Raw genomic sequence first — 27,951 nt, 5'->3', positions numbered from 1 at the left:
CAGCAGCTTCCCGGGAGGCGGCAGAAAAGGGAAGGAAGGGAGGCAAAGAGGAGCGCGTCCTCCTCCCGTGGGTCGTTTCTCGTGCGGGGAGGCAGCCTTGGTTGAGCAACAACCCAAACTTGAACGGTGGCACTTACTTACTTAGGAGTGGGCAAGGTCAGAGTGGCAGCGGAGTCCTCCTCCTCCTCTTCCTCTCACCTTCAGGAAGATCTGCGGGGAATCCTCGCGCGGGGAAAGAGCAAGGAAGGAAGAGAAGGGGACGGGGCTCGCTCTCTCTCTCTTTCCGGCGCCCCTTCCTCGCCCCAGGCCCCCGCCATGCGGACAGCGCTCTTTCTGCTCCCGTGGACCCTCGCCTTGGCTCACTTCGTGGACTCCGGTAAGAAAGCCCTTCTGAGACCCAAAGAGCAACTTCCCTGAGGACGGGCAGCCAGGCTTAGAGGCTAGACACTCCCAGGAAAGGGGGGCAGTCCAAGGGGAGGGGGTGCCTCAGGGTCCCGTCTTCTCCCGGGAGGTTCCCGATCTCCAGCGAAAGGTCGTCAGGGAGAAGGGCGATGGAGGCACGTGGGTCTGGCTTTGGGGCTCTCCCTTGAAGGAGGGAGAAGGGCACCCTCCAAGGGAGTGGGGCTGGCCAAGAGTGGGGCGCCCTTTCCCTTTCCAGCGGCGCTTTGGGCGCGGGCTGCGCGCGGGTGACCTTGAAGAAAACTCTCCCTCCGATCTTGCGGGTTTTGACGCAAATCACCTCTCGGGATGAGAAGAGAGAGAGAGGCAGAGAGAGAGGAGGAAGAGAGGGCTCTCCTCCTTCTCCTTCTCCTCCTTCTCCTCCTTCTCCATCCTCTTAAGCAGACCCTCCACTGCGGGTGGGTTTTCCCCCCGTCTCTTTTCTCCCCCGAGGCTCACCTTGAGCCGCCTCTCTCCGCCTCCTCCTCCTCTTCCTCCTCTCCACCCAAAGCGCCTTCCTTCTTTCATCCCTTCTTCCCAGCTTCCCTTCCCTTCCCCTCTTTCCTTCCTTCAGTCCCGCAACTCGAGCCGGAGCTTTGCCACCTTCCCACTTCGTTGTCATTCCGGGCTTGTTTCAGGATTTCAGGCTTCAAACGGGGAAGGCAAAGCTTTGGCGGGAGGCACACAGGAGCCTCCTCCTCCCCGCATTCCCAGTTGGGCCAGTGCTTCCGACTTGCATTGCCCACCCCGCCCACCCAGTATCTCCCTCATTGGATCCATGGGTGGAGAATCCGAGGATACAGAAGACCAAGTATACATATATAGGTGTTTTTCTTTTCTTTTTTTTTGTCCTGTCAGACTTGAGAAACTACAAGTCGCTTCTGGTGTGAGAGAATTGGCCGTCTACAAGGACGTTGCCCAGAGGATGCCCTGTTGTTTTGATGTTTTATCATCCTTGTGGGAAGCTTCTCTCATGTCCCCGCATGAGGAGCTGGAGCTGACAGAGGGAGCTCATCCCTGCTCTTCCCGGATTTGAACCTGCGACCTGTCAGTCTTCAGTCCTGCCAGCACAGGGGTTTAACCCACTGCGCCATCAGAGGCAACCTCCTTGCAGATGGCCAATTCTCTCACACCAGAAACAACTTGCAGTTTGTCAACAAAAAAACCCCAAACCTATAGATAGATAGATAGATAGATAGATAGATAGATAGATAGATAAAAGTAAAGATTTCCCTCTGACATTAACTCCAGTCATGTCCAACTCTGTGGAATGGTTCTCATCTCCATTCCTAAGCCAAAGAGCCTGCGTTGTCCGTAGATGCCTCCAAGGTCATGTGGGCAGCATGATTGCATGGGACACTGTTACCTTCCCACCAGAACAGTACCTATTGATTACTCACATTCGAACTGCTAGGTTGGCAGAAGTTGGGGCTAACATTGGGAGCTCCTCCCGCTCCCCCCCCCCCCCATTCGAACCACCAACCTTTCAGTCAGCAAGATCAGCAGTATATGACTGCATGGAGTCATACTCGTGTTCTATTTTGAAATGGTCATATGACTGATCAAATAAATAAATATTATTATTATTATTATTATTATTATTATTATTACTTGACTGCATGGAGTGCCATTACCTATTGTTCTAATCACATTTGCATGTTTGCAAACTGCTAGGTTGGCAGAAACTGGAGCTAACAGCAGGAGCTCACCCTGCTCCCCAGATTTGAACCAGTGACCTATATGTACACACACACACACACACACACACACACATATAGTTTTCAGTGGCAGCTTCCATTCTCCCCAGATCATAATCCAAAGTGATGTGAATAAAAAACAACATTCAGAAAAACAGAGGGATTCCAGATGCAGAGAAGCCATTGAAATCCACAAGCATGTGGATAATTTCAACAGAAAGGAGGAAGCCATGAAAATGAACACAATGTGACTACCAGTATTTTTTTAAAAAAAAACTAAAATCAAAACATTAAATAAAGAGCAACACTCAAAACAGACAAAAAAAAACAATCAGGGCCAGCTAAACAGACAAGAAACAATCAGGGCCAGCTAATCACCTCCGTGCAAAGGATTTCCCCCCCAGGCAGTAAACAGCCAGGCTTTGAAGTTGCAAGGCTATTCAATGCTAATCAAGGTGACCAATTGCAACATTCACACCTGCCTCAAATAGACAAGACGTCTTTCTCCCAACCTGAACATTCCACAGATATATAAACCCCAATTGCCTAGTTTCCAACATACCTCACAAGCTCTGAGGGTGCCTGCCATAGATGTGGGTGAAACATCAGGAGATAATGCTTCAGCAACATGACCATACAGCTTGGAAAACTCACAGCAACACAGTCGTTCTGGCCATAAAAGCCTTCGACAATACAAAAGTGATGTGAGCTGTTGAATAATACCTGGGAAGCCAAATTAGATAAAAACTAAAGAGCACCAACCAAGAAGATTATGTGTGTGTGTGTGTTTATTCATTCATTCTGCCAGCCTAGCAGTTCACAAACATGCAAATATGAGTAGATCAATCGGTACCACTTTGGCGGGAAGGTAATGACGCTCCATGCAGTCATGCCAGCCGCATGACTTTGGAGACGTCTACGGACAATGCCAGCTCTTTGGTTTAGAAATGGAAATGAGCACCACCCCACAGAGTTAGACACAACTAGACTTAACATAAAGGGGAAACCTTTCATAGAATCATAGAATCATAGAATCATAGAGTTGGAAGAGACCTCATGGGCCATCCAGTCCAACCCCCTGCCAAGAAGCAGGAATATTGCATTCAAATCACCCCTGACAAATGGCCATCCAGCCTCTGCTTAAAAGCTTTACCTATATTGATTCTGATCTGAGGATAATGGATGTTGTCATTAAAAATGTACCTGTGGCTCTTAGTTTAGAAACCCGATTTTCCTGACTAAAGCGAACAAACTGCAGGCTTCCAGGTGTCACAGTATCACAACTCCCCTCCTCTCTAGAGCTCATCACACTAGATAATGAATCCACTTTGAATCTGGTTTCTGCCTCCTGCAGAATTCTAGGGTGAGGCTGTTAAAGTCTCCTCCCTAAACTACAAACTCCAGAATTCTGCAGAAGGCAGAAACCGGATTTAAAATGGATTCATTCTCTAGTGTGATGAAGCAGAGAATGGGGAATACAGAAGTTGCAGTCCAGCTTCTGTAGGGTTGCATCAAAAGACACAGCGGGCCAGATTTGGCCCATGGACTGAGCTGTAAAGGCTCATTCTTTCCCCTCCCTGTCCCAACAGGATGAGTTCTGGCTATGGTTGCTCTCTAACAGTGGGGATGGTTGTGGGACTCAAGGGCACTCAGCACATGCTCAGAGTTAGGCTTCGTGTACCTTGCTACCAGAAGATTCTGATAGGCTGAGCTTGTTCTCTTACTGTATATCTGTATATAAGACCAACAGGATGAGTTCTGGCTATGGTTGCTCTCTAACAGTGGGGATGGTTGTGGGACTCAAGGGCACTCAGCACATGCTCAGAGTTAGGCTTCGTGTACCTTGCTACCAGAAGATTCTGTGTCTGATAGGCTGAGCTTGTTCTCTTACTGTATATCTGTATATAAGACCAACAGAGCTGTGTTTGGGCAAGCCTTGGGGGAGAAGCTGTGGGTTACTTGTGGCGCCCAAACTCTAGGCAAATTCCCCAAGAGGCTTCCTCTCTTCCAAGGAGAGCTGCTAGCCTAGAAGGCACTCAGTGGTTGACTGACTGAAGCAGAAGACGGGAAGGAGGCACATTTCTCCGCTAGTCGGCAGGCAGCTCAATCCGCTGGGAAACTTCACTAGCTGCGAGCGCCTTTGGGAAGAAATAGGAGCTGCAGCTGGAAAGCAGAGGAGTTTCAGTGACAGAAAGTGACAGCCTGGGCTTGGTGGTGCTGGACCGAGGAGTAGATCCCGGCCCATCTCTTGTTCAGCATCACCTTCTTGTTTCCACAGCCTTGCAGTGTGGCCAGGCTGCCTCCAAACAGAGCAGCATCCCAGGCCCATCCTGAGAAAGGGTCACAGACAGAAGGAGCACCTGCACAGTTTCTCCTTGCTATGTGTGGCATGGAAGTGGTTCCTTTGGGAGGAGAAGGGGTGTTCCTGCTGCGCTGGCAACCTAGTTGAGCTGGCTGGGCACCCTGGCTCATCTGCTGTCAGATGCCTTCAGTGGCAGTGATGGGAGCAGAGAGAGGTGCCCCTGGGGTAGATTTCATGGGCCCCAGGACGTGGAGGGCGGGAAGCAGAGGTGTCAAGGGGATGACTGAGTTCACACTTACACGCCTGGCTTGGTCCTGGCCCCCGGCTACCACTTCCCTTTGCAGTAACACTAATGATTGCTGAGTGGTTGTGGCGCTCTTGCCCTGGGGTGCCTGCTCCTTGCTGGCATTGAATCAACCTCTGTGCGGAGGGCGGGGGGGGGGGGGGAGAGAAAGAGAGAGAACGGGGCCGTGTCTAATAATGGTGTGTCTTCAGCCAGCAGCTAGAGGCAGCAGCCAGAGTATAGGAGAATAAGGCCGAGGGGGAGGAGAGGGGGAGACGTGGAGCAGGACAGAAATAGTATTTCAAATGTGCTGAGCTTGTCTTCTTTGTACGTATATATCTGTATGTGACCAACCAATGTGAAGAAGAGGGAGCAAGCAGAGAGTTCCTGATGTGTTTTTACTTTGGGGCCTGAATAAGACCTCTGTACGATTCAAAAGTTGGCAATAATAATAATAATAATAATAATAATAACAGTAATAATAATAATACTTTATTTATACCCCGCCACCATCTCTTCAAGGGGACTTGGGGCGGCTTACATGAGGACATGCTCAGCAATATAGTAAAACAATGTAACACAAGAACACAACAGAAAATAAGAAAATAAAAAATGACATAACATAAGATGCAAAAACCAGTATAAATAAACAGATCAACAATATAAAATTAAAACACAGAAAATTGATCACAGTGGGCAGTGCCAATTGCAAAGATTAAAATAATAATAATTATTATTATTATTTATTTATATTCTGTTTTATCCCCCCAAAGGGACCCCTACTTACTTACTTAGGTGATCCCTTGTTGTCCGAGTAGGATAGTCTTCCAAGATCGGTGTACTGGTGGTGGGTCCATAGGTGACTGTTGAGCCCTATTCTTGATCTGCATGTTCTCCCACAGTGAGGGCATTGGTTTCCAGGTGGACGGTGGTCCCAGTTGGGGTTGGCTTGATGTGCCTTTCTCTTGGCATGTTTCTCTCTTTCGCCCTCCATTCATGCCTCCTCAAATTCTACAGCACTGCTGGTCACAGCTGATCTCCAGCTGGAGCGCTCAAGGGCCAGGGCTTCCCAGGTCTCAGTGTCTATACCAGAGTTTTTAAGGCTGGATTTGAGCCCATCTTTAAACCTCTTTTCCTGTCCACCAACATTCCATTTTCCATTCTTGAGTTCGTAGTAGAGCAACTGCTTTGGGTGACGGTGGTCAGGCGGAGTTGATAGTGGAGGACTATCGTTTCAATGCTGGTGGTCTTTGCTTCTTCCAGCACGCTTGTCTTCCCAAGAGATTTGCAGGATTTTTCGGAGACAACGTTGACGGAATCGTTCTGGGAGTTGCATGCGACGTCTTGCAGGGACTCAGGGCAGGTTTCAAACATAAAAGGCAAACATTCAATGCCTAAATACAACAACAATGCATCCATACTAACAAAATTTAAACAACTCAACATATAAACATGAATTATGATTTAACAACTAAAATTAAATAAAAAACACAGCTTGTTATAACAGACAAACATCAAATATTGAATGGAAACAATAATTTCCCAGTTCCTTGGAGCAAATTGGACAAGACCTGATCAACCAAATTGTGTCCAGTCAAATCCAATCTCTTTTTTTCCCAATGGTGCTTGTGTTTATTGAAAGTAGGGCTTGCTTTTTTTTGTGCTGGCTGGGGAATTCAGAGCGCTGTTGTCCAAAAAAAAAGCAATTTTTCCCAAGTTCTAGCAAGAAGAGATTGAGGAGGGAGCTGTGAAATAAAAGTCGTTATGACATCGCGTGGCTCGTTTTGAAGGAGCCCAACATTTCTCATCATTTCACGCATGCACACTGAATCATAGAGTCGGAAGAGACCTCGTGGGCCATCCAGTCTAACCCCCTGCCAAGAAGCAGGGAAATCTCATTCAACCAACATCATTTGAGGACATCATCAGTTTTCCATTCTGGACCTATTTTTAATTTGGGTCTGAAAAAAAGGCAGCAGTTGATATAAGAACTGTAAGGGTTATTTCCACGCCCATAGTAGTGTAATACCTATCCTAAAGGTAAAGGTTTCTCTTTGACATTGAGTCTAGTCATGTCTGACTTTGGGGGGGGGGGTGATGCTCATCTCAATTTCTAAGCCAAAGAGTCGGCTTTGTCAGGAGACACCTCCAAGGTTATATGGCCAGCATGACTGCATGGAATGCTATTACCTTCCTGCCAAAGCAGCATCTATTGATCTACTCACATTTGCATGCTTTCAAACTGCTAGGTTGGCAGAAGCTGGGGCTAACAGCGGGAGTTTACCCCACTCCTCGGATTAAAACTGCTGACCTTTTGGTCAGCAAATTTATCACCTCCAAGGTCACTGCATGGAGCACTGTTACCTTCCCACCAAAGTGGAACCTATTCATCTACTCACAGTTGCATGTTTTCAAACTGTTACGTTGGCAGAAGCTGGGGCTAACTGCGGGAGTTCACTCCACTCCCTGGATTCAAACCGCCGACCTTTTGGTCAGCAAGTTCAGCACCTTCAAGGTCATGTGGCCAGCATGACTGCATGGAGTGCTGTTACCTTCCCGCTGAATCAGTACTTATGGATCTACTCACATTTGCATGTTTTCGAACTGCTAGGTTGGCAGGAGCTGGGGCTAACACTGGGAGCTCACCCCACTCCCAGGATTCTAACCGTTGACCTTTCAGTCAGCAAGTTCACCAGCTCAGCGGTTTAATCAGCCGCACCACTTGGGGCTCCAATACCTATCCTAGGCAAACAAAATAACCCCCAGAGATGTCTGCAAGATTTTGGGATTTCCTGATCTCTTAATCAGAAAGGAAGTGCCAGACAGAAAGTTGCAGCAATTTACCTCATTCCGCCCCAGGATATCATACAAACAATGAACAACTATTGGATTTTAACAAATCTAATTCCCACTTCCAGTCTTTGTTTAACAGTGTCAGTGATCTGCCTTTGATATCTTGGTTTCCTTAAAAAAGTTACTGTAATAATATAGATTTGGACTTGTATATGGAGGAGCTTACTTAAGATAATATGCTTCTTTATTTCTATCTTTCGAGTCCACCTTTCTTCATCATGAAAAAGCAAATAAATAATAACCTTCATCCGTTCCCCAAGAATATAATGATGTCATTGCAGAAGAAATTCATTTTAGTGCATTTTTCACTTATCTTGTGCCCTTCAAATGTGTTGGTGTGCAAATCTCATCTGCAAACAACAGGGCTGAGGGATGGCAGGTTGAGGAAGCAAACACCAGTGGAAACAAATCCTGACATCAATCATACCTTTGAAGATGACTGGTATATACTGGTTTTTCGGGAATGCTACCCTGGTGGCAAAGTGGGTTAAACCACTGAGCTGCTGAACTTGCTGACCAAAAAAATGGTGGTTTGAATCCAGGGAGCGGGGTGAGCTCTCACTGTTAGCCCCAGCTTCTGCTGACCGAGTAATTCGAAAACATGCAAATGTGAGTAGATCAATATGTACTGCTTCTGTTAGAAGGTAACAGCCATGCAGTCATGCTGGCTACATGACCTTGGAGGTGTCTATGGACAACACCAGCTCTTCGGCTTAGAAATGCTGGCTACATGACCTTGGAGGTGTCTACGGACAACACCAGCTCTTCGGCTTAGAAATGCTGGCTACATGACCTTGGAGGTGTCTACACACAACACCAGCTCTTCGGCTTAGAAATGGAGATGAGCACCACCCTCTAGAATCGGACACGATTAGACTTAATGTCAGGGGAAACCTTTGCTTTTACCTAGTTCTTGAAACCCATTGACTTGTCTATCAAGGAACCACAACATCCCTGGCCCTATTCATTCTTGTGTTTGGCAAAAAGATTCTGGAAAGTTTTCTAAGACCAGGAATGGCAGATTTTATTTCATGGCTGACTGGTAGATTTCAGAGTGGATTTGTAGTAGATTGGCTAGGATTTTGTAGCTTCCTGTCTTTATAAACAAACCACACAGGAAAAACTAAAATGCATGTTTACCATTCCACAGAGCTTTTCTATGCATGTTTACTCAGAACTAAATCCTCCTAGGTGAAGATATATGAGGTTACGATGTTAATTAGGTTGCTGAAATTGAGATGGATTTTTGCGGATCTTTTTGATTGTGTGGAGGCCCTCTTAGCAGTGAATTCAGTGCTGGTGCTACAAACAAATTCCTGGGTTGAACACACATCTCAAATCTCAGAGTCTGTACCTGTGTGCCACTCCTTTTATGCTTGGCTCTGGCTGCTGGGCCTTTGAGTTCTGGTTAAAGTTAACAGAAATGTGACATTTCATCATTCCTTTTCTAAAGTATATGTGGTATTCAGTTGATGTTGGGTGCTGACACAGGTTAGCTGTTGGTCCTGCTATGACCTAGAACAGGGGTTCTCAAACTAAGGCCCGGGGACCAGATGTGGCCCTCCAAGGTCATTTACCCGCTCAAGGTCAACCTAAGTCTGAAACGACTTGGAAGCACACAACAACAACAACAATCCTATCTCATCAACCAAAAGTAGGTCCACCCCATTGAAATACTATTAATTGTATATTTGTTAAAATTGTTCTTCATTTTAATTATTGTATTGTTTTAAAGTATTTTTGCACTACAAATAAGATATGTTCAGTGTGCATAGGAATTCATTCATGTTTTTGTCAAATTATAATCCAGTCCTCCAACAGTTTGAGGAATGTGACCTGGCACTTTGTTTAAAAAGTTTGAGGACCCCTGACCTAGAATCATAGAGTCTGAGATCTGGGCCTTATGGGCCAAGAGGACCACCCCTCTGCTCAATCTAGGATTCCAGCTAGACTGCAAGAGCTTATTTCTCAACCTGGGGGTTGGGACCCCTGGCATCCCCTGATCATGAGGGGATGTCAGAAGGGCCATGGGGATTCTGTGTGGGAAGTTTGGCCCAATTCTGATATTGGTGGGTTTCAGTATTCTCTTTGATTGTAGGTGAACTATAAATCCCAGCAACTACAACTCCCAAATGTCAAGGTCTGTTTTCCCCAAACTCCACTAGTGTGAGCATATTGAGTATCCGTGCCAAGTTTGGTTCAGATCCATCATTGTTTGAGTCCACAGTGCTCTCTGGATGTAGGTGAACTACAACTCCAAAACTCAAGGTCAATGCCCACCAAGCCCTTCCAGTATTTTCTGTTGGTCATGGGAGTTCTATGTGTCAAGTTTGGTTAAATTCCATCATTGGTGGAGTTCAGAATTCTCTTTGATTGTGAGTCTATATAAATAAAAATGTAATGTCTGTTTGTGGGATTGACATAATTCAAAAATCACTAGATGAATTGACATCAAATTTGGACCCAATACACCTATCAGGGCAACAAGTGGCCGTCACCAAAAAAAAAAAAAAAAAAAAAACCCAACACTGAAAAACACAGCAGAAAAGACTTAAAAAGCCAAAAAAAAAAATAAAAACACATAAACAGACTGGGCCACAGCAATGTGTGGCAGGGGATGGCTAGTTAACTATAATTTCCAGCAACTACACCTCCCAAATGACATAATCAATCCTCCCCAACCCCACCAGTATTCAAATTAGAGCGCATGAAGTATTTGTGCCAAATTTCGTCCAGTGAATGAAAATACATCCTGCATATCAGATATTTACATTACGATTCATAACAGTAGCAAAATTACAGTTATAAAGTAGCAACAAAAATAATGTTATGGTTTGGGGTCGCCACAACATGAGGAACTGTATTAAGGGGTTGTGGCATTAGGAAGGTTGAGAACCACTGCGCTAGAGCATTGCAGCAGGTATCCATCTAGTCTTTGTCAAGATACCCAGAAAAGGAGACTCCACCACTTCCCTGGTTCCAATGCTGAACCATTCCCAAGACTTTCCTTCCAGTGCTCAGTCCAAATCTTTCCTCCTGTAACTCTGAACCATTAGACTTAGATTGAGGCAGCAGAGAACAAGCTTGCACCTTCTTTTTGTGGCAGTCCTCAGTTCTTCTCTTCATCAACCTCAGCATGCTTTGCATACCTCTTACCATTCTCATTCTTTGAACTCACTCTGGCTTGTCTATATCCTTTTAAAATGAGGCACCCAGAATAGAACACAGCACTCCGGCAGTCTGACCAATGCAAAACATAAGGGGTTATTATTTCCCTTGACTACGAAGCTATGCTTTTATCAGTGCAGGCTAAGATATGATCATACTGCTGGCTATTCATTCATCTATTAATGGGGAACAACCTCCAGCCATTGTGGTCATTGACTAAGATTAGGGCAAATAAGATACCTTATTTGACTAAGATTAAGGGGGATCTGAGAATTATAATCCAAAAACTAAATTCCAAATTTTATCAAGATCTGGTTTCCGCAATTTAGGCATTAACCTAATAAAAGGAAAGCATTTCTCTTGATCTTAGATCCAGATAAGGGTTGCTTATCTCTTTTCCAGTAAACGAACCAATCTCCTTTGAGTCTGAGCACTCTGTCTCTGTTTACAAAAGCCTTGTCTTCTATCTACACTCATTAACTTGACTCTCATTAACTTCTGCACCTGACAAATCATCTTCAGGCAGTTCCTCTGAGAAAGACTGTGAAGGGCCTCTCCCAGGAATGTGACCTTGTGAGTCTTCTGGAGACAGACCCAGGCCCACCATCAGGCCCAACATCACCCATATTCCCATCATGAACATCAGACACAATCAAAAGCTGAACAGGCCAACTTACAACATCAACATTAAAACCAGTAACACATTTAAAACCAGACATATAAAGCTATTTCCCTTGGTGTAGCAGGTTTAACTACTGAGCTGGTGAACTTGCTGACCAAAAGGTCAGCAGTTCGAATCAGGGGGGCGGGGTGAGCGCCCACTGTCAGCCCCAGCTTCTGCCAACTTAGCAGTTTGAAAACATGCAAATGAGAGTAGATCAATAGGTACCGTTTTGGCGGGAAGCTAATGTCACTCCATGCAGTCCTGCTGGCCACGTGACCTTGGAGCTGTCTATGGACAACACCGGCTCTTCGGCTTAGAAATGAAGATGACCACCACCCCCAGAGTCAGGCACGACGACTCAGTGTCAAGGGGAAACCTTTACCTTTTATATAAAGTTAACAAGAGCAATAAAATCATTAAAATATGGCAATAGTAATAATTAATAGTAATTAATTATTAATTAATTATTAAATTAAGTACGTTTGGCGGGGACAAGAGACAGGGCCTTCTCAGCGGTGGCCCCTTGGCTGTGGAACACCCTCCCTAGGGAGATCGGATCGACTTCTTCACTCCTAACATTTTGGAAAAAACTCAAGACATGGCTTTTCAAGCAAGCATTTGCATATATTGAGTAATGGACATAGGGAAACGGAATGACTGTACGATGGGGCTGGACTTTTTTTTAATGAGGATTTATTGACTTACGTTTTATTGCTGTTGTTATGATTTTATTGACGTTAATGTTTTTAAATTGTACTTGTGTTTTTGTGGCATTGAATTTTGCCTTGTAAACCGCCTCAAGTCGCCGGAAGGCTGAGGAGAGGTGGTATACAAATATAGTAAATAAATAAATTATAAGATCCATATGTGTTGACTTACACGATGGCTTTAGAAGACAGGCATTATCACCCAAAACATCTAAATGGCCAGATTTGAACAGGTTGACCTAGAACAGTGTTTCTCAACCTTCCTATTGCTGCGACCCCTTAATATAGTTCCTCATGTTGTGGTGACCCCCAACCATAACATTATTTTGTTGCTTCTTCATAACTGTAATTTTGCTACTGTTATGAATTGTAATGTAAATATCTGATATGCAGGATGTATTTTCATTCACTGGAGCAAATTAGGCACAAATACCTGATACGCCCAAATTTGAATACTGGTGGGGGTAATTGATTTTGTCATTTGGGAGTTGTAGTTGCTAGGATTTATAGTTAACCTATAATCAGAGAGCATTCTGAACTCCATCCATGACTTGGCATACAGAACTCCCATGACCAACAGAAAATACTGGGAGAGTTTGGTGGGCATTGACCTTGAGTTTTAGAGTTATAGTTCACCTACACCCAGAGAGCACTGTGGACTCAAACAATGATGGAACTTGGCACGAATACACAATATGTCCAACTGTGAACACTGGTGGAGTTTGGGAAAAATAGACCTTGAGATTTGGGAGATCATAGAATCATAGAATCAAAGAGTTGGAAGAGACCTCATGGGCCATCCAGTCCAACCCCCTGCCAAGAAGCAGGAATATTGCATTCAAATCACCCCTGACAGATGGCCATCCAGCCTCTGCTTAAAAGCTTCCAAAGAAGGAGCCTCCACCACACTCCGGGTCAGAGAGTTCCACTGCTGAACGGCTCTCACAGTCAGGAAGTTCTTCCTGTTGTTCAGATGGAATCTCCTCTCTTGTAGTTTGAAGCCATTGTTCTGCGTCCTAGTCTCCAAGGAAGCAAAAAACAACCTTGCTTCCTCCTCCCTGTGGCTTCCTCTCACATATTTATACATGGCTATCATATCTCCTCTCAGCCTTCTCTTCTTCAGGCTAAACATGCCCAGCTCCTTAAGCCGCTCCTCATAGGGCTTGTTCTCCAGACCCTTTATCATTTTAGTCGCCCTCCTCTGGACACATGTAGTTGCTGAGATTTATAGTTCACCTACAATCAAAGAGCATTCTGAACCCTGCCAATGATAGAATTGGGCCAAACTTCCCACACAGAATCCCCATGACCAACAGAAAATATTGTGTTTTCTGATGGTCTTTGGCGACCCCTCTGACACCCCCTCACAACCCTCCCAGGGATTCCGACCCCTAGGTTGAGAAACACTGACCTAGAATAATTCTGAGTTTTTTGTTGCTTGGGATTTTGGCTTCCAGAAGTCCCAACCACTATGGATAATAGTAAGGGATTATGGGGGCAGCAGTCCAAAAGTATTTAAAGGCCAAAGATTGGGATCCACCGATCTGACATGTGTGTCCACACACTCCCCTCCATTTGTTCCATGCAGAGGAAGATCAGTTGTGGAGGATGAGCTGCCTTTTGGAAAGGCTTGCCCCTCCATTGAGGAGCCATTGATAAACTACTATGGAACCCTAGAGTTCCTTGGAAGGCATTTCAAATGCCTCTATTCTGTATCAAGCTATTTTAGTAACATTGAATAAGATAACGCTTTCTCTCCCTTTCCAACAAAGCTTTCAAATGGCGCACAATTCTTCACCTAGCCAAAGGTGTTCAGAGCCCGTCGAATGTATTGTGTGTCCCTGATCTGTCCTGGTTATTGTATTTTTTTTAAGTATCTGATATGAAATAGATGTAATGAACCTCTCTATTGTCAAACATTCACAGCTTCTGCCCATCCAGCCTGAATTTCCCTCCTCTTTTGCTTCAGGGTTGTTCTTGGTGTTCCAGCAAAAGAAAAAAAATTACAAAATAAAATCCAGCTGGCTCCAAGAATGATAGAAAAAAGATGATTTTTCTCCTTCATCTTTAAAATAAAAAAATTAAAAATGCAGTCATCTCATTGAGAAGCTGTGTGACTGAAATTTGGCAGGAGCAGAAGCTGGCCTGGGGGATGTGCCTTCTGTTGTCTCTGTGGAAATCCACTCAAATTTGCAGTGATCTCAAGTTGGCAAAGTTGCAACGAGTGCATTTATCTGAATACTAATGCTGTGCCTCGCTTGTATTAAGTTATGCAAATGACTACCCCCTTTTTGCCTATCGCTGACACAGAGCTGGGGGTGTGCGCGAAAGAGTTGGTCGGCAACCTCGGGGGTGGCGGTGGAGGAGAAAGAGAAGGGGAGCGCTCTTTCATACGGCCAGCAAATAATTATAACGGGTGCATTGATCAACTAAAAATAAGCCTTGCAGTAATTCAAGGTGATCTTTAGAATGTATTGTAGGAAACCGAACGTTGTGATGCATTTCCTCCCTCTCCCACCACCCAACCCAATCATCACATTTCTGGGAAAGTGGTTGAGCTAAAAAAAATATGTCAATAGTTTGCTTAAAGCAGAGGTCCTCAAACTTTTTAAGTAGAGGACCGGTTCACTGTCTTTCAGGCTGTTGTAAGGCCAGACTATAGTTCGGGGGGGAAATCAGTGAATTCCTATGCATTGTGAAAGGCTTTCATGGCCGGAATGACTGGCTTGCTGTGAGTTTTCCAAGCTGCATGGCCATGTTCCAGAAGCATTCTCTCCTGACATTTCGCCCACATCTATGGCAAGCATCTTCAGAGGTTGTGAGGTCTGTTGGAAACTCTTGTCTGGGTTGCTGTGAGTCTTCCAGGTTGTATGGCCATGTTCCAGAAGCATTCTCTCCTGACGTTTCACCCACATCTATGGCAGGCATCCTCTAAGGTGCAAGGTTTGTTGGAAACTAAGAAAGGAGGTTTATATATCTGTGGAATGCCCAGAGTGAGAGAAAGAACTCTTGTCTGCTTGAGGCAAGTGTGAATGTTGCAATTGGCCACATTGATTAGCATTTAATGGCCTTGTAGCTTCAAAGCCTGACTGGTTGCTGCCTGGGGGAATAATATGGCAGGCATCCTCATCTGGAAACTCTTTTCTGGGTTGCTGTGAGTTTTCCAAGCTGTATGGCCATGTTCCAGAAGCATTCTCTCCTGACGTTTCACCCACATCTATGGCAGGCATCCTCTAAGGTGCAAGGTTTGTTGGAAACTAAGAAAGTAAGGTTTATATATCTGTGGAATGCCCAGGGTGGGAGAAAGAACTCTTGTCTGCTTGAGGCAAGTGTGAATGTTGCAATTGGCCACATTGATTAGCATTTAATGGCCTTGTAGCTTCAAAGCCTGACTGGTTGCTGCCTGGGGGAATACTTTGTTGGGAGATGTTAGCAGGCCTTGATTGATTCTTGTCTGGAATTCCCCTGTTTTTTTAGTGTTGCTTTTCCTCCCACCCTAGGCATTCCACAGGTATATAAACCTTAGTTGTCCTAGTTTCCTCTGAGGATGCCTGCCATAGATGTGGGTGAAACATCAGGAGAGAATGCTTCTGGAACATGGCCATACAGCCCCAAAAAACTCATAGCAACCCAGACAAGAGTTCATTATTTTGTGAGTAGATCAATAGGTACTGCTTCAGTGGGAAGGTAATGGCGCTTCATTCAGTCATGCCGGCCACATGACCTTGGAGGTGTCTATGGACAACTCTGGCTCTTCACCTTAGAAATTGAAATGAGCACCACCTCCCAGAGTTGGACATGACTAAACTTAATGTCAAGGGAAACCTTTATCTATGTGCTGCCTTTTAACCAAAAAGTCTCCTACAGTTTTACATATAGTTGATTGGACAGTCCTAGTCCCCAGGTTTGTAATGTAAATACGACTCAATACACAAAGTGAGGGAATTAAGTTCAAGTGTGATAGAGGTGTTCCTCAATGGTAGGAGCATTGAAACAGGTTTGTGTGGGTTCAGCCCAGCCCATTAACCAACTAAGGATGTGAAAGGAACACAGTCGTGCTGAATCAGACCAAATTTGATCCATCCAGGCTGGCAACCTTAGCGTCTCAAAGAAAGGGCAGAATATAATGAATGAATAATCTGACTCAGGGAAGCTCAAGGTCCCCCACCCCATCTGCATTTTGTCCTCACAACGTGGGGTTGGCTGAGAGAGCAGAGAATTAGTGGCTCAAGATTGCCCGGAGTGCTTCATAATCGATAGTTTGCAAACAAAGAGCCGTGTGACTCTATTTCAGGGTAAAAGGGAAATCAGAGCGTGTGTGAGAATCCAAAAGCATCTTTGAGACTAAGTGGTCTATTTTAGCATGTGCTTTTTTTTTATGGACATCAATCCCTTTCTTCACATGGGCTATTTCAGCTCATTTCCATGCATTTGAAAATGTAGATTAAATCCTGTGAAAGCTCAGACTGAAATAAACCAGGTGCTGTTGGATTCCTTCCTTCCTCCATCCACTATCTGTAATTAAATAGGGATTCAAACCTGGATTTTCTGTGTTTGGGTCAAATGATAGTGTGTACTACATACGCTGTAAGCAACTGTAAATATTTTTACACTGTATAAGTGTAGCACTTTTTTTGTGGAATGCTCTGTAGTTTCCTAAGGTGCAGCAAGGGAATGATAAAGCCGCTTTTCAGGGTACTGGAGGACCTCTGGTTAAACTGCTAAACTGCTGGTGGTTTGAATCCAGGGAGCTAGGTAAGCTCTCGCTATTAGCCCCAGCTTCTCCCAACCTAGCAGTTCGAAAACATGCAGAGGTGGCCCTAGGTAATTTTCAAAGGTAAGCAAACAGTACCCCCCCCCCCCCCCCACAACCAATCACTGATATATATTTTCTGTTCGTCATGGGAGTTCTGTGTGCCATATTTGGTTCAATTTCATCATTGGTGGAGTACAGAATGCTCTTTGATTGTAGGTGAACTATACATCCCAGTAACTACAACTCACATATGTCAAGGTCTATTTTCCCCCAAGAGGGCCTCAAGAGCGCCCCTGGGCAAAACCAACTATACTGCAAATGCTTACTTTGCGTAATGGGTTGAGCCGCCCCTGAAAACACGCAAATGTGAATAGATCAATAGGTACCACTTCTGTGGGAAGGTAATGGCACTCCGTGCAGTCATGCTGGCCACATGACCTTGGAGGTGTCTACGGATAACGCCAGCTCTTCATCCTAGAACTGGAGATGAGAACTACCACTGAGTTGGACATGACTAGATTTAATGTCAAGGGAAACCTTTACCTTTACTTTTTAGGGTACTGTACCCTTAGGGAACTGGGGATGTTTAGCCTGAAGAAGAGAAGGCTGAGAGGAGATATGATAGCCATGTATAAATATGTGAGAGGAAGCCACAGGGAGGAGGGAGCAAGCTTGTCTTCTGCTTCCTTGGAGACTAGGACGCAATGGAACAATGGCTTCAAACTACAAGAGAGGAGATTCCATCTGAACACTAGGAAGAACTTCCTGACTGTGAGAGCTGTTCAGCAGTGGAACTCTCTGCCCCGGAGTGTGGTGGAGGCTCCTTCTTTGGAAGCTTTTAAGCAGAGGCTGGATGGCCATTTGTCAGGGGTGATTTGAATGCAATATTCCTGCTTCTTGGCACGGGGTTGGACTGGATGGCCCATGAGGTCTCTTCCAACTCTTTGATTCTATGATTCTATGTACCAAGAAATTCTATGCCCTTCCCAAACTACAAATCATAGGACCCCAGAAGATGGGCCAGTGGCGGTCAAGGTGGTAGCAAACCACTGTAATTTTTTAATAACTGTATACATTTTTGTTTTGTTTTCTTGTTTACCCAGAACTTTTCTTTGAACTTCTGGGGTTGATTTTAAAAAATACATATTTATATGTGCACTGAGCCCTATCTGGACTGCAAGAGTGTACGCTTATTCCAGAGTAGAAGAAGGGTTTTCTCATTTGTACAGTCTAGATGAGATTTTACTGAAAGGTAAAAGTTTTCTGTTGACATTAAGTCGAATTGTGTCAAAGTCTGATGGGTGGAGCTCATCTCCATTTCTAAGCCAAAGAGCCGGCGTGGTCCATAGATGCCACCTAGGTCATGTGGCTAGCATGACTGCATGGAGTTAGCTTCCTGCTGGAGCAGTACCTATTGATCTACTCACATTTGCATGTTTTTGAACTGCTAGTTTGGCAGAAGCTGGGGTTAACGATAGGAGCTCAACCAGCTCCCTGGATTAGAACCATTGGTCTTTCTGTCAGCATGTTCTGCAGCTCGGCGGTTCAACCCGCTGCACCACTAGGGCCCTTTAAAGGTACTACTGAAAGGTAGTGGAGCATAAATCTTCATCCACATATTTATGTTGGAGATGAGAAAAAGCATCCCAACAACATCTTGGTGCGTCCTCTGGCCAATTGGGTTGAGGCCTGAGGCACACACAGGAAATACATAGCTGCTGTTGTGGAACTGGGAGGAGTATTGCACAATGCAGTACAATTACCTCCTTGTACAACATCCCAAAACGTGCTTGAGCTGACACCACCTTTGTTTGTGTCTCTGCAAATCACCAAGAGGATTTCAGCCAATGTATATAATGCATTGCGTAGCTTAACTAATGCTCAAACCACTATCTCAAGCCTGCTTTTCCTGGATGCTGTCCAGATGCTTACATACATTTCAACAGATGGTAATAGCCCTTCATTTACCTTGCCTCCCAACATCTTGCATTCAGTGCCACGTTGCCAGTAAATACAGCTCTTCCATTTACTTACCAGCAAGGAACCGCAGTCAGTAGACCCATTCTGCAGCAATTTCTTTTGAAATCATTTGTAAGTTAGTGGGCATCCAATTTAGTGGTCCATCTACAACTTGTACATTATTTTGACTGGGTTTTTTTTCAAAAGCAGAGTGGCTATTGTTTAGTTTGATGCTGTCACAACCAACTGTAGCAGTGTTTCTCAACCTGGGGGTCAGGACCCCCAGGGGGTCGCAAGGGGGGTTTCAGCGGGGTCACCAAAAACCATAAGAAAACACATATTTCCGATGGTCTTAGGAACCCCTTTGGCAGAGAAGGCTAAAGATCTTGCCGCCTGTCCTTCTCCTCCTTTTTGGAAACAGACAGCAAATCCTCCCACAAAAAAAGCCCCCCTCCTGCTCTCTGAATATAGGTGAACTAACACTCCAAAACTCAAGGTCAATGCCCATCAAACCATTCCAGTATTTTCTGTTAGTCATGGGAGTTCTGTGTGCCAAGATTGGTTCAATTCAGTCATTGGTGGAGTTCAGAATGCTCTTTGGTTGTATGTGAACTACATATCCCAGTAACTACAACTTCCAAATGTCGAGGTCTGTTTTCCCCAAATTCCATCGTTGTTCACATTTGGGCATATTGAGTATTCGTGCCAACTTTAGTCCAGATCCATCATTGTTTGAGTCCACAGTGCTCTCTGGATGTAGGTGAACTACAACTCCAAAACCAAGGTCAATGCCCACCACACCCTTCCAGTATTTTCTCTTCATTATGGGAGTTCTGTGTGGCATGTTTGGTTCAATTCCATCATTGGCGGAAATCAGAATGCTCTTTGATTGCAGATGAACTACAAATCCCAGCAACTTCAACTCTTAAATGTCAAGGTCTATTTTCCCCAAACTCCACCACTGTTCCTGATCCATCATTGTTTGAGTCCTCAGTGCTCTCTGGATGTAGGTGAACCACAACTCCAAAACTCAAGGTCAGTGCCCACCAAACCCTTCCAGTATTTTCTCTTCATTATGGTAGTTCTGTGTGGCATGTTTGGTTCAATTCCATCATTGGTGGAAATCAGAATGCTCTTTGATTGCAGGTGAACTACAAATCCCAGCAACTTCAACTCCCAAATGTCAAGGTCTATTTTCCCCAAACTCCACCAGTGTTCACATTTGGGCGTATTGAGAACTCGTGCCAAGTGTGGTCCAGATCCATGATTGATTGAGTCCACAGTGGTCTCTGGATGTAGGTGAACTACAACTCCAAAACTCAAGACCAACGCTCATCAAACCCTTCCAGTATTTTCTGTTCGTTATGGAAATTCTGTGTGCTAAGTTTGGTTCAGTTCCATCATTGCTGGAGTTCAGAGTGCAGGTGAACTACAAATCCCAGCAACTACAACTCCCAAAGGACAAAATCAATCCCCTCCCTACTCTACCAGTATGCAAATTTGGGCATATTGGGTATTTGTGCCAAATTTGGTCCAGTGAATGAAAATACATCCTGCATATCAGATATTTACATTATGATTCATAACAGTAGCAAAATTACAGTTGTGAAGTAGCAACTAAAATAATTTTATGATTAGGAGTCACCGAACATGAGGAACTGTATTAAGGGGTTGTGGCATTAGGAAGGTTGAGAAACACTGATATAGAAGTTCATTGATTTGCCAGCTCTATCTTATCCCAGGTTCTCTCAAGAAAACCCCTTTATGTTTTTAGGCATGTCCATCTTTTGAAAAATACATTATGCATGACATGGTCCCTGCTATTAAACAGATGTGTGTGCAGTCCATACTTTAATGTCATTGAAATTTTGCAGAGGGAGGAGACCTGTTTCTGGGCCAAGATGTACTCAATTTTGTGCTCTGACTACACACATGGTGCTAATAAAGCAAGACTCCATGTGTTTGGGATGAATTCCCCCAGTATACATTGGCTTCCTTCTGCTGGGCATGGAGAATGAAGGTCACCAAGGCACATAAACGCTACTCCCATGTCCTCTGAAAGACCTGTTCTCTGAGCTCTGACATTGCCCATACGCCATAGCTCAACCCAGTCTTCTTAGCCCTGAATTCTAGAAATGTAATCTTTGTAAAAGTTTTTAAAAGACATTTTTCAAGAGCCTAACTTTTGTGCAAATTATCAATTTCTAAACATGACTTACAGGAATGACAGAATGCTCAGACAATCGGCCTGCAGCAGTATGGGCACGAGAGAGACACTGAATCTTGGATTGTATACATCATCCTCACAACCCTAGGTTGATATATTCATTGGTATTCATTTGGAATAATATTTTCCAAAGTTTATATCTGTCCTGCAGGATTTTAGACTGTAATATATGATCAGCAAAGTGATTGCTTGACTACAGAGGCACTCAGCAGTATCACTGATACACTGAGTTTATTATTTTTTGGTGACTTCCATATTGATTATATTGCTATGCATGCAAATGATCAAGACATTAGAGCCCTGAAGAAGTATGGATAAGACGAGAAACATTAAAAACATTGGAAGAAGTTTTTTTATCATATCAGAAGTGACTTGAGAAACTGCAAGTCACTTCTGGTGTGAGAGAATTGGCCGTCTGCAAGGACGTTGCCCAGGGGATGCCTGGATGTTTTGATGTTTTACCATCCTTGTGGGAGGCTTCTCTCATGTCCCCGCATGTCTGTCTGCAGAGACATTGCAGAGAGGATGCCCGGATGTGTTACATTGCCCATGAGATGCCTGTGGGAGGCCTCTCTCATGTCCCCACATGGGAAGCTGGAGCTGACAGACAGGACCTCACCCCGCCTCATAGATTCAAACCACCAACCTTCAGGAAGTAACGAGTTGCCACTTCAAGAAAATGGGGCTTTGCCTATTCACTAGTTTTCTACATGTAAGGAGGGCTACTGTTGGGTTGTTGTAAGTTTTCCAGGCTGTATGCCATGTTCCAGAAGCATTCTCTTCTGACATTTCACCCCCCTCAGGTGGCGCTGTGGGTTAAACCCCTGAGCTGGCAGGACTGAAGACCGACAGGTTGCAGGTTCGAATCCCGGGAGAGGCAGATAAGCTCCCTCTATCATCTCCAGCTCCTCATGCGGTGATATGAGAGAAGCCTCCCACAAGGATGATAAAAGCATCAAATCATCCGGGCATCTCCTGGGCAACGTCCTTGTAGACGGCCAATTCTCTCACACCAGAAGCGACTTGCAGTTTCTCAAGTCGCTCCTGACACGACAAAAAAAACCCGCTACATCTATAGCAGGCATCCTCAGATGTTGTGAGGTCTGTTGGAAACTCTTATCTGGATTGCTGTGAGTTTTCTGGGCTGTATGGTCATGTTCCAGAAGCATTCTCTCCTGATGTTTTGCCCGCATCTATGGCAGGCATCCTTAGATGTTATGAGGTCTGTTGGAAACTAGGCAAGTGAGGTTTATACATCTGTGGAATGTCCAGGGTGGGAGAAAGAACTCTTGTCTGCTTGAGGCAAATGTGAATGTTGCAATTGGCCACCTTGATTAGCTTGGAATGACCTTTCACCTTCAAAGCCTGGCTGCTTCCAACCTGGGGGAAATTCTTTGTTGGGAAACAATCAGGCCCAGGTAACACCTCCCAACAAAGGATTCCCCCAGGCAGGAAGCAGCCAGGCTTTGAAGGTGCAAGGCCATTCAGTGCTAATCAAGGTGGCCAATTGCAACATTCACACTTGTCTCAAACAGAGAAGAGTTATTTCTGGACATTCCAGAGGTATATAAACCCAGTTTCCCTAGTTTCCAACAGACTTCACAACCTCTGAGGATGCCTGCTGTAGATGTGGGTGAAATGTCAGAAGAGAATGCTTCTGGAACATGCCTGTACAGTTCCGGCAAAGTCACAGCAGCCCAGTGATTCTGGCCGTGAAAGCCTTGTTTTGGATGGAGAACCCTGGAAAATGTAGACCTTGCCTCCATCTGCATTGGCACAGTCCATTCTGCTTCTGAACACTGGCAGTTCATGCTGTGGCAATGTGCAACTTGCCCCCTAAGCATCATATTCGTTGTCACCCAATGGATGAACAATCCGCTTCCAGAGCATTACAGAGAGACCCAGCCCTGCTCTTAATGCTCTTATCACTATCTCAGCCTGGCATCATGTGCAAGGTGTTTTAGAAGGGGAGAATCGAGATGTCGTAGTGGTTAGAACATTGGACAGGGAGTGAAAAGTCCAATTTTTAGTCCTGTTTGAACTGAGAAATTCAGTGGGTGACCATGTCTTTCAGCCTTTGTCTTCTCAACAACTCACAGGATTGTTGAGAAGACAAAGGGATAAAAGGGAGCCTTGAACTGATATAAAGGGACTAACAAGGATCTTGATAGCCATTTGGTCTGCAATACAACCGGATTGTCCCTGTTTTGTCATAGACCTGTTAAATCCGCCCTGGATTTCCAACATGGGAATGCCTAATGCACACACCTCAGAGAGCAGAACTCATTTCTGGTGTTTGCTTCTCAGTGAACCCTGTCCCTCTATTTGGCTGCAGTGCTGTGTCATGGAGTGCGACTCGGAGAGCTGGCTGTTCCAAAATTCATACACAAAAAGGTTATGCATATAAGGTGGAAAAAGAAGTACAGGTCCATGCAGTTTTTTTAAAAACAAAAGATTTAATCAGAGAAGGTTTATCCAAGTGATTTGAATAAATAAAGAACAACATTCAGAAAAACAGAAGGATTTCAGACACAGAGAAGCCATTGAAACCCACAAGAAGCATGTGGACGATTTCAACAGAAAGGAGGAAGCCAAGAAAATGAACACAACCTGGCTACCAGTATTTATTTTTTAAAAAAAATCTAAAATCAAAACATTAAATAAAGAACAACACTCAAAAATAGGGGTATTCCAGACAAGAAAGAATCGGGGCCAGCTAACACCTCCCAAGAAAGGATTCCCTCAGGCAGAAAGCAGCTATGCTTTGAAGCTGCAAGGCTATTAACTACAAGGTGGCCAACTGCTACATTCACACCTACCTCAAACAGACAAGAGTCCTTTTCCCCATCATGGACATTCCACAGATATATAAATCCCATTTTCCTAGTTTCATGTTCCAGAAGCATTCTCTCCTGATGTTTCGGTCACATCTATGGCAGGCATCCTTAGAGGTTGTGAGGTCTGTTGGAAACTAGGCAAGTGAGGTTTATATATCTGTGGAATGTCCAGGGTGGGAGAAAGAACTCTTGTCTGCTTGAGGCAAGTCTGAATGTTGCAATTGGCCACCTTGATTAGCGTGGAATGGCCTTGCACCTTCAAAGCCTGGCTGCTTCCAGCCTGGGGGAAATTCTTTGTTGGGAAACAATCAGGGCCAGCTAACACCTTCCAACAAATGATTCTCCCAGGCAGGAAGCAGCCGGGCTTTGAAGGTGCAAGGGCATTAAGTGCTAATCAAGATGACCAATTGCAACATTCACACTTGTCTCAAATGGAAAAGAGTTATTTCTGGACATTCCAGTTTCCCTAGTTTCCAACAGACCTCACAACCTCTGAGAATACCTGCTGTAGATGCAGGCGAAACATCAGGAGAGAATGGTTCTAGAACATGGCCATACAGCCCGGAAAACACATAACAACCCAATATAGGATTTGGTTCTGTGGCAGCATGTTTGTTGTTTCCTGCTAATGACTCAACTCTTCCGTCTGCCAGTTTCAAGGTTGTGTGTGTGTGTGTCAGAAGCGACTTGAGAAACTGCAAGTCGCTTCTGGTGTGAGAGAATTGGCCGTCTGCAAGGACATTGCCCAGGGGATGCCCAGATGTTTTTAATGTTTTACCATCCTTGTGGCAAGCTTCTCTCATGTCCCTACGTGGGGAGCTGGAGCTGACAGAGGGAGCTCATCCGCACTCTCCTCAGATTCGAACCTGCGACCTGTCGGTCTTCAGTCCTGCTGGCACAAGGGTTTAACCCATTGTGCCATTGGGGGCTCCTGTATCATTTCGAGATGAGATAGAGGGAAGCTAGATATAGATAGGGGTTTTGCATCTTGTTCTGTGTTGCTTCTGCCGTCGGCACACGATACTAAGTTCATCCTCCCTGCTGTGCCCTGAGCCAATATTGTGGCTCCTGGGGATTATACTTTGCACAGATTTGGTTTTGTCAGTCAAGTTTGTTGTATTGTACAAACCAACATGGGGATGGGGAAAGAAGAGTCTATTGATTGAAAAACACTTGCTCCAACTAATGAACAGCTAGGCCTCGTAATGAATGTATAAAGTGCCTATCTCTACATCTCTGTATATATTGGCATGCTTTCTGGATGTAAGGCCACTTACATTGTGTAAAGTGGCAGCTGCTATTAAACAAAATAAAGCTCTTATTTTTTCCAAGCCTCATCCTCTGTCACGAAGTAATTGTCTGCTCCCTTAATTTCCTGCGGCGGTAAACATTTGGATTGATTTTTAACACGTCGGGAGAGATGCTTTAAGATAGCCATTGATTATTACCAGCTAAAATTGTTGCAGGAAACAGAAAAATTGAATTTTCTCAAGGGCGGGGGAGTTGGAGACACAGAAGCCTTCAAAAACTGCAATTATTACATGCTTGATGGGCACTAGATAGATTGGCAGGATCCCAAAGATTTTGTCACTGCTGAATATATTTCACAGGGAGGGGAACATTCACGGAGCCATATGAGTCTTTCACTGCAGTTATTGCTTCTTTCAGAACTGGGCCTGGGCTTGACATGACATATGAGTTTAGCCCCGGGACCTGTTTTTTACTGCCAGCGCCCAGCCCTGGGACACATAGGACAATGGAAGAAGAGACGGCTTTTCAAATGCAGCTTCTCTTATTGTACAGCAGTGCGTCTCAACCATCCTAATGCCGTGACCCCTTAATACAGTTCCTCATGTTGTGGTGACCCCCAAACATAACATTATTTTTGTTGCCACTTCAAACTGTAATTTTGCTACTGTTACGAATCGTAATGTCAATATCCGATGAGCAGGATATATTTTCATTCACTGGACCAAGTTCGGCACAAATATCCGATATACTTAAATTTGACTACTGGAGGGGTTTGCAGGGAGGGGATTGATTTTGTCATTTGGGAGTTTTAGTTGCTAGGATTTATAGTTCACCTACAATCAAAGGGCATTCTGAATTCTACCAATGATGGAATTGAACCAAACTTGGCACACAGAACTCCCATGACCAACAGAAAAACTGGAAGGGTTTGACGAGCATTGACCTTGAGCTTTGGAGTTGTAGTTCACCTACTTTCAGAGAGCACTTTGGACTCAAACAATCATGGATCTGGACCAAACCTGGCATGAATACTCAATATGCCCAAATGTGAACACTGGTGGAGTTTGGGGAAAGTAGACCTTGACATTTGGGAGTTGTAGTTGCTGGGATTTATAGTTCACCTACAATCAAAGAGCACTCAACTCCACCAAAGATGGAATTCACCCAAACTTGGCTCACAGAACTCCCATGACCAACAGAAAGTACAGGAAGCCTTTGGTGGACATTGACCATGAGTTTTGGAGTTATAGTTCACCTACATCCAGAGAGCACTCTGGACTCAAACAATGATGGATCTGGACCAAACTTGGCAAGGATACCCAATATGCGCAAATGTGAACACTGGTGGAGTTTGGGGAAAATAGACCTTGACATTTGGGAGTTGTAGTTGCTGGGAGTTATAGTTCACGTACAATCAACAGCATTCTGAGCCCCGCCAACAAGACATTGGGGCCAACTTTCCCACACAGAACCCCCATGACCAACAAAAATTACTGTGTTTTCTGATGGTCTTTGGCAACCTCTCTGACATCCCTTCGCAACCCCTCTCCTCCATTGTTGGTGGCGTTCAGAATGCTCTTTGCTTGTAGCTTAACTATAAATGACAGCAATTAAAGGTAAAGGTAAAGGTAGGTAAAGGTTGTCCCCTGACATTAAGTTCAGTTGTGTCCGACTCTGGGGGTTGGTGCTCATCTCTATTTCTAAGCTGAAGAGCAAGCGTTGTCCATGGACACCTCCAAGATCATGTGCCCAGCATGATTACATGGCGAGCTGTTACCTTTCCGCTGGAGCGGTACCTATAAATCTACTCACATTTGCATGTTTTCAAACTGCTAGGTTGGCAGAAGCTGGGGCTAACAGCAGAAGATCACACTGCTCCCTGGATTCGACCCTGCAACCTTTCAGTCAGCAAGTTCAGCACCTCAGCACTTTAACCCACTGCGCCACTGGGGACTCCTTGAAAGCAACTACAACTCCAGTATTCAAATTTGGGTGTACCGGGCATTTGTGCCAAATTTGGTCCAGTGGATGAAAATACATCCTGTATATCAGATATTTACATTATGATTCATAACAGTAGCAAAATTACAATTACGAAGTAGCAACCAAAATAATTTTATGGTTAGGGGTCACCACAACATGAGGAACTGTATTAAGGGGTTGTGGCATTAGGAAGGTTGAGAAACTCTGGTTTAAGTAATATAATTTGAGGGTTTTTTTAATGGTAACATCAAACTATTGTATTTCAAGAAATTCTTCAGTGCCGTTTTCTGTATAATAGTCTAGATGATGTTCTTTCAGCAAATTCACATTATTTCAGCAAATTCACATTATTTAAGTCACTGTGTTTTAAACTACTCTTTTTGAAGGATGATTAACTTATAAAATGTTGTTCAAATAGAACTTCGGTTGTCTTTTGTGTTCCAGTCTTCTGGACTTATTAATGGCTGTATCCTGTCGACATGCAATAGGCTCATATGATCAAGAGGTGGTTGTTGTTGTTACACATTTTGAAGCTACATAATTCATTTTCATCATTCATAAGTGTGTGTGTGTAAAATTTTGTAGCTTCACAATATAGTGTGTGTAACATACACATATATTGTAAGTAAGTGTGTGTATGTATATGATATATATGCGCACAATATTTTCAAAGTGCTTTGTCTGTAAAAATTGAGACCATGAATCACAAAAGCCACATTTAAATGGCAAGGTTTGTTGCTCATGGTCTACGAAGAGAGCACAACTGAATGTACCAGATAATTTCCCAGATGGTTAGGAACATCTATATGCAAATATAGGTGATGTA

At 44.4% G+C, this 27,951-nt stretch overlaps 1 protein-coding gene across 4 annotated transcripts in view; it reads left to right on the top strand.

Annotated features, from left to right (window-relative positions):
- Positions 1-295: 295 nt before the first annotated feature.
- Positions 296-27,951, top strand: part of KIRREL2 (kirre like nephrin family adhesion molecule 2) — a 105,917-nt gene continuing 78,261 nt past the window's right edge. For all 4 annotated transcript variants that reach the window (XM_060783905.2, XM_060783906.2, XM_060783903.2 and 1 more), the window contains exon 1: positions 296-376. In XM_060783905.2, the coding sequence (XP_060639888.2) occupies positions 316-376 (61 nt within the window). In that variant the 5' untranslated portion in view covers positions 296-315. The remainder of the gene's footprint in view (positions 377-27,951) is intronic.

This window comes from Anolis sagrei, chromosome X, assembly GCF_037176765.1.
Source record: "Anolis sagrei isolate rAnoSag1 chromosome X, rAnoSag1.mat, whole genome shotgun sequence".
Taxonomy (NCBI): domain Eukaryota; kingdom Metazoa; phylum Chordata; class Lepidosauria; order Squamata; family Dactyloidae; genus Anolis; species Anolis sagrei.
Note: the sequence above shows the minus strand (reverse complement) of the source record. Positions and strands in the feature narration are given on the sequence as shown.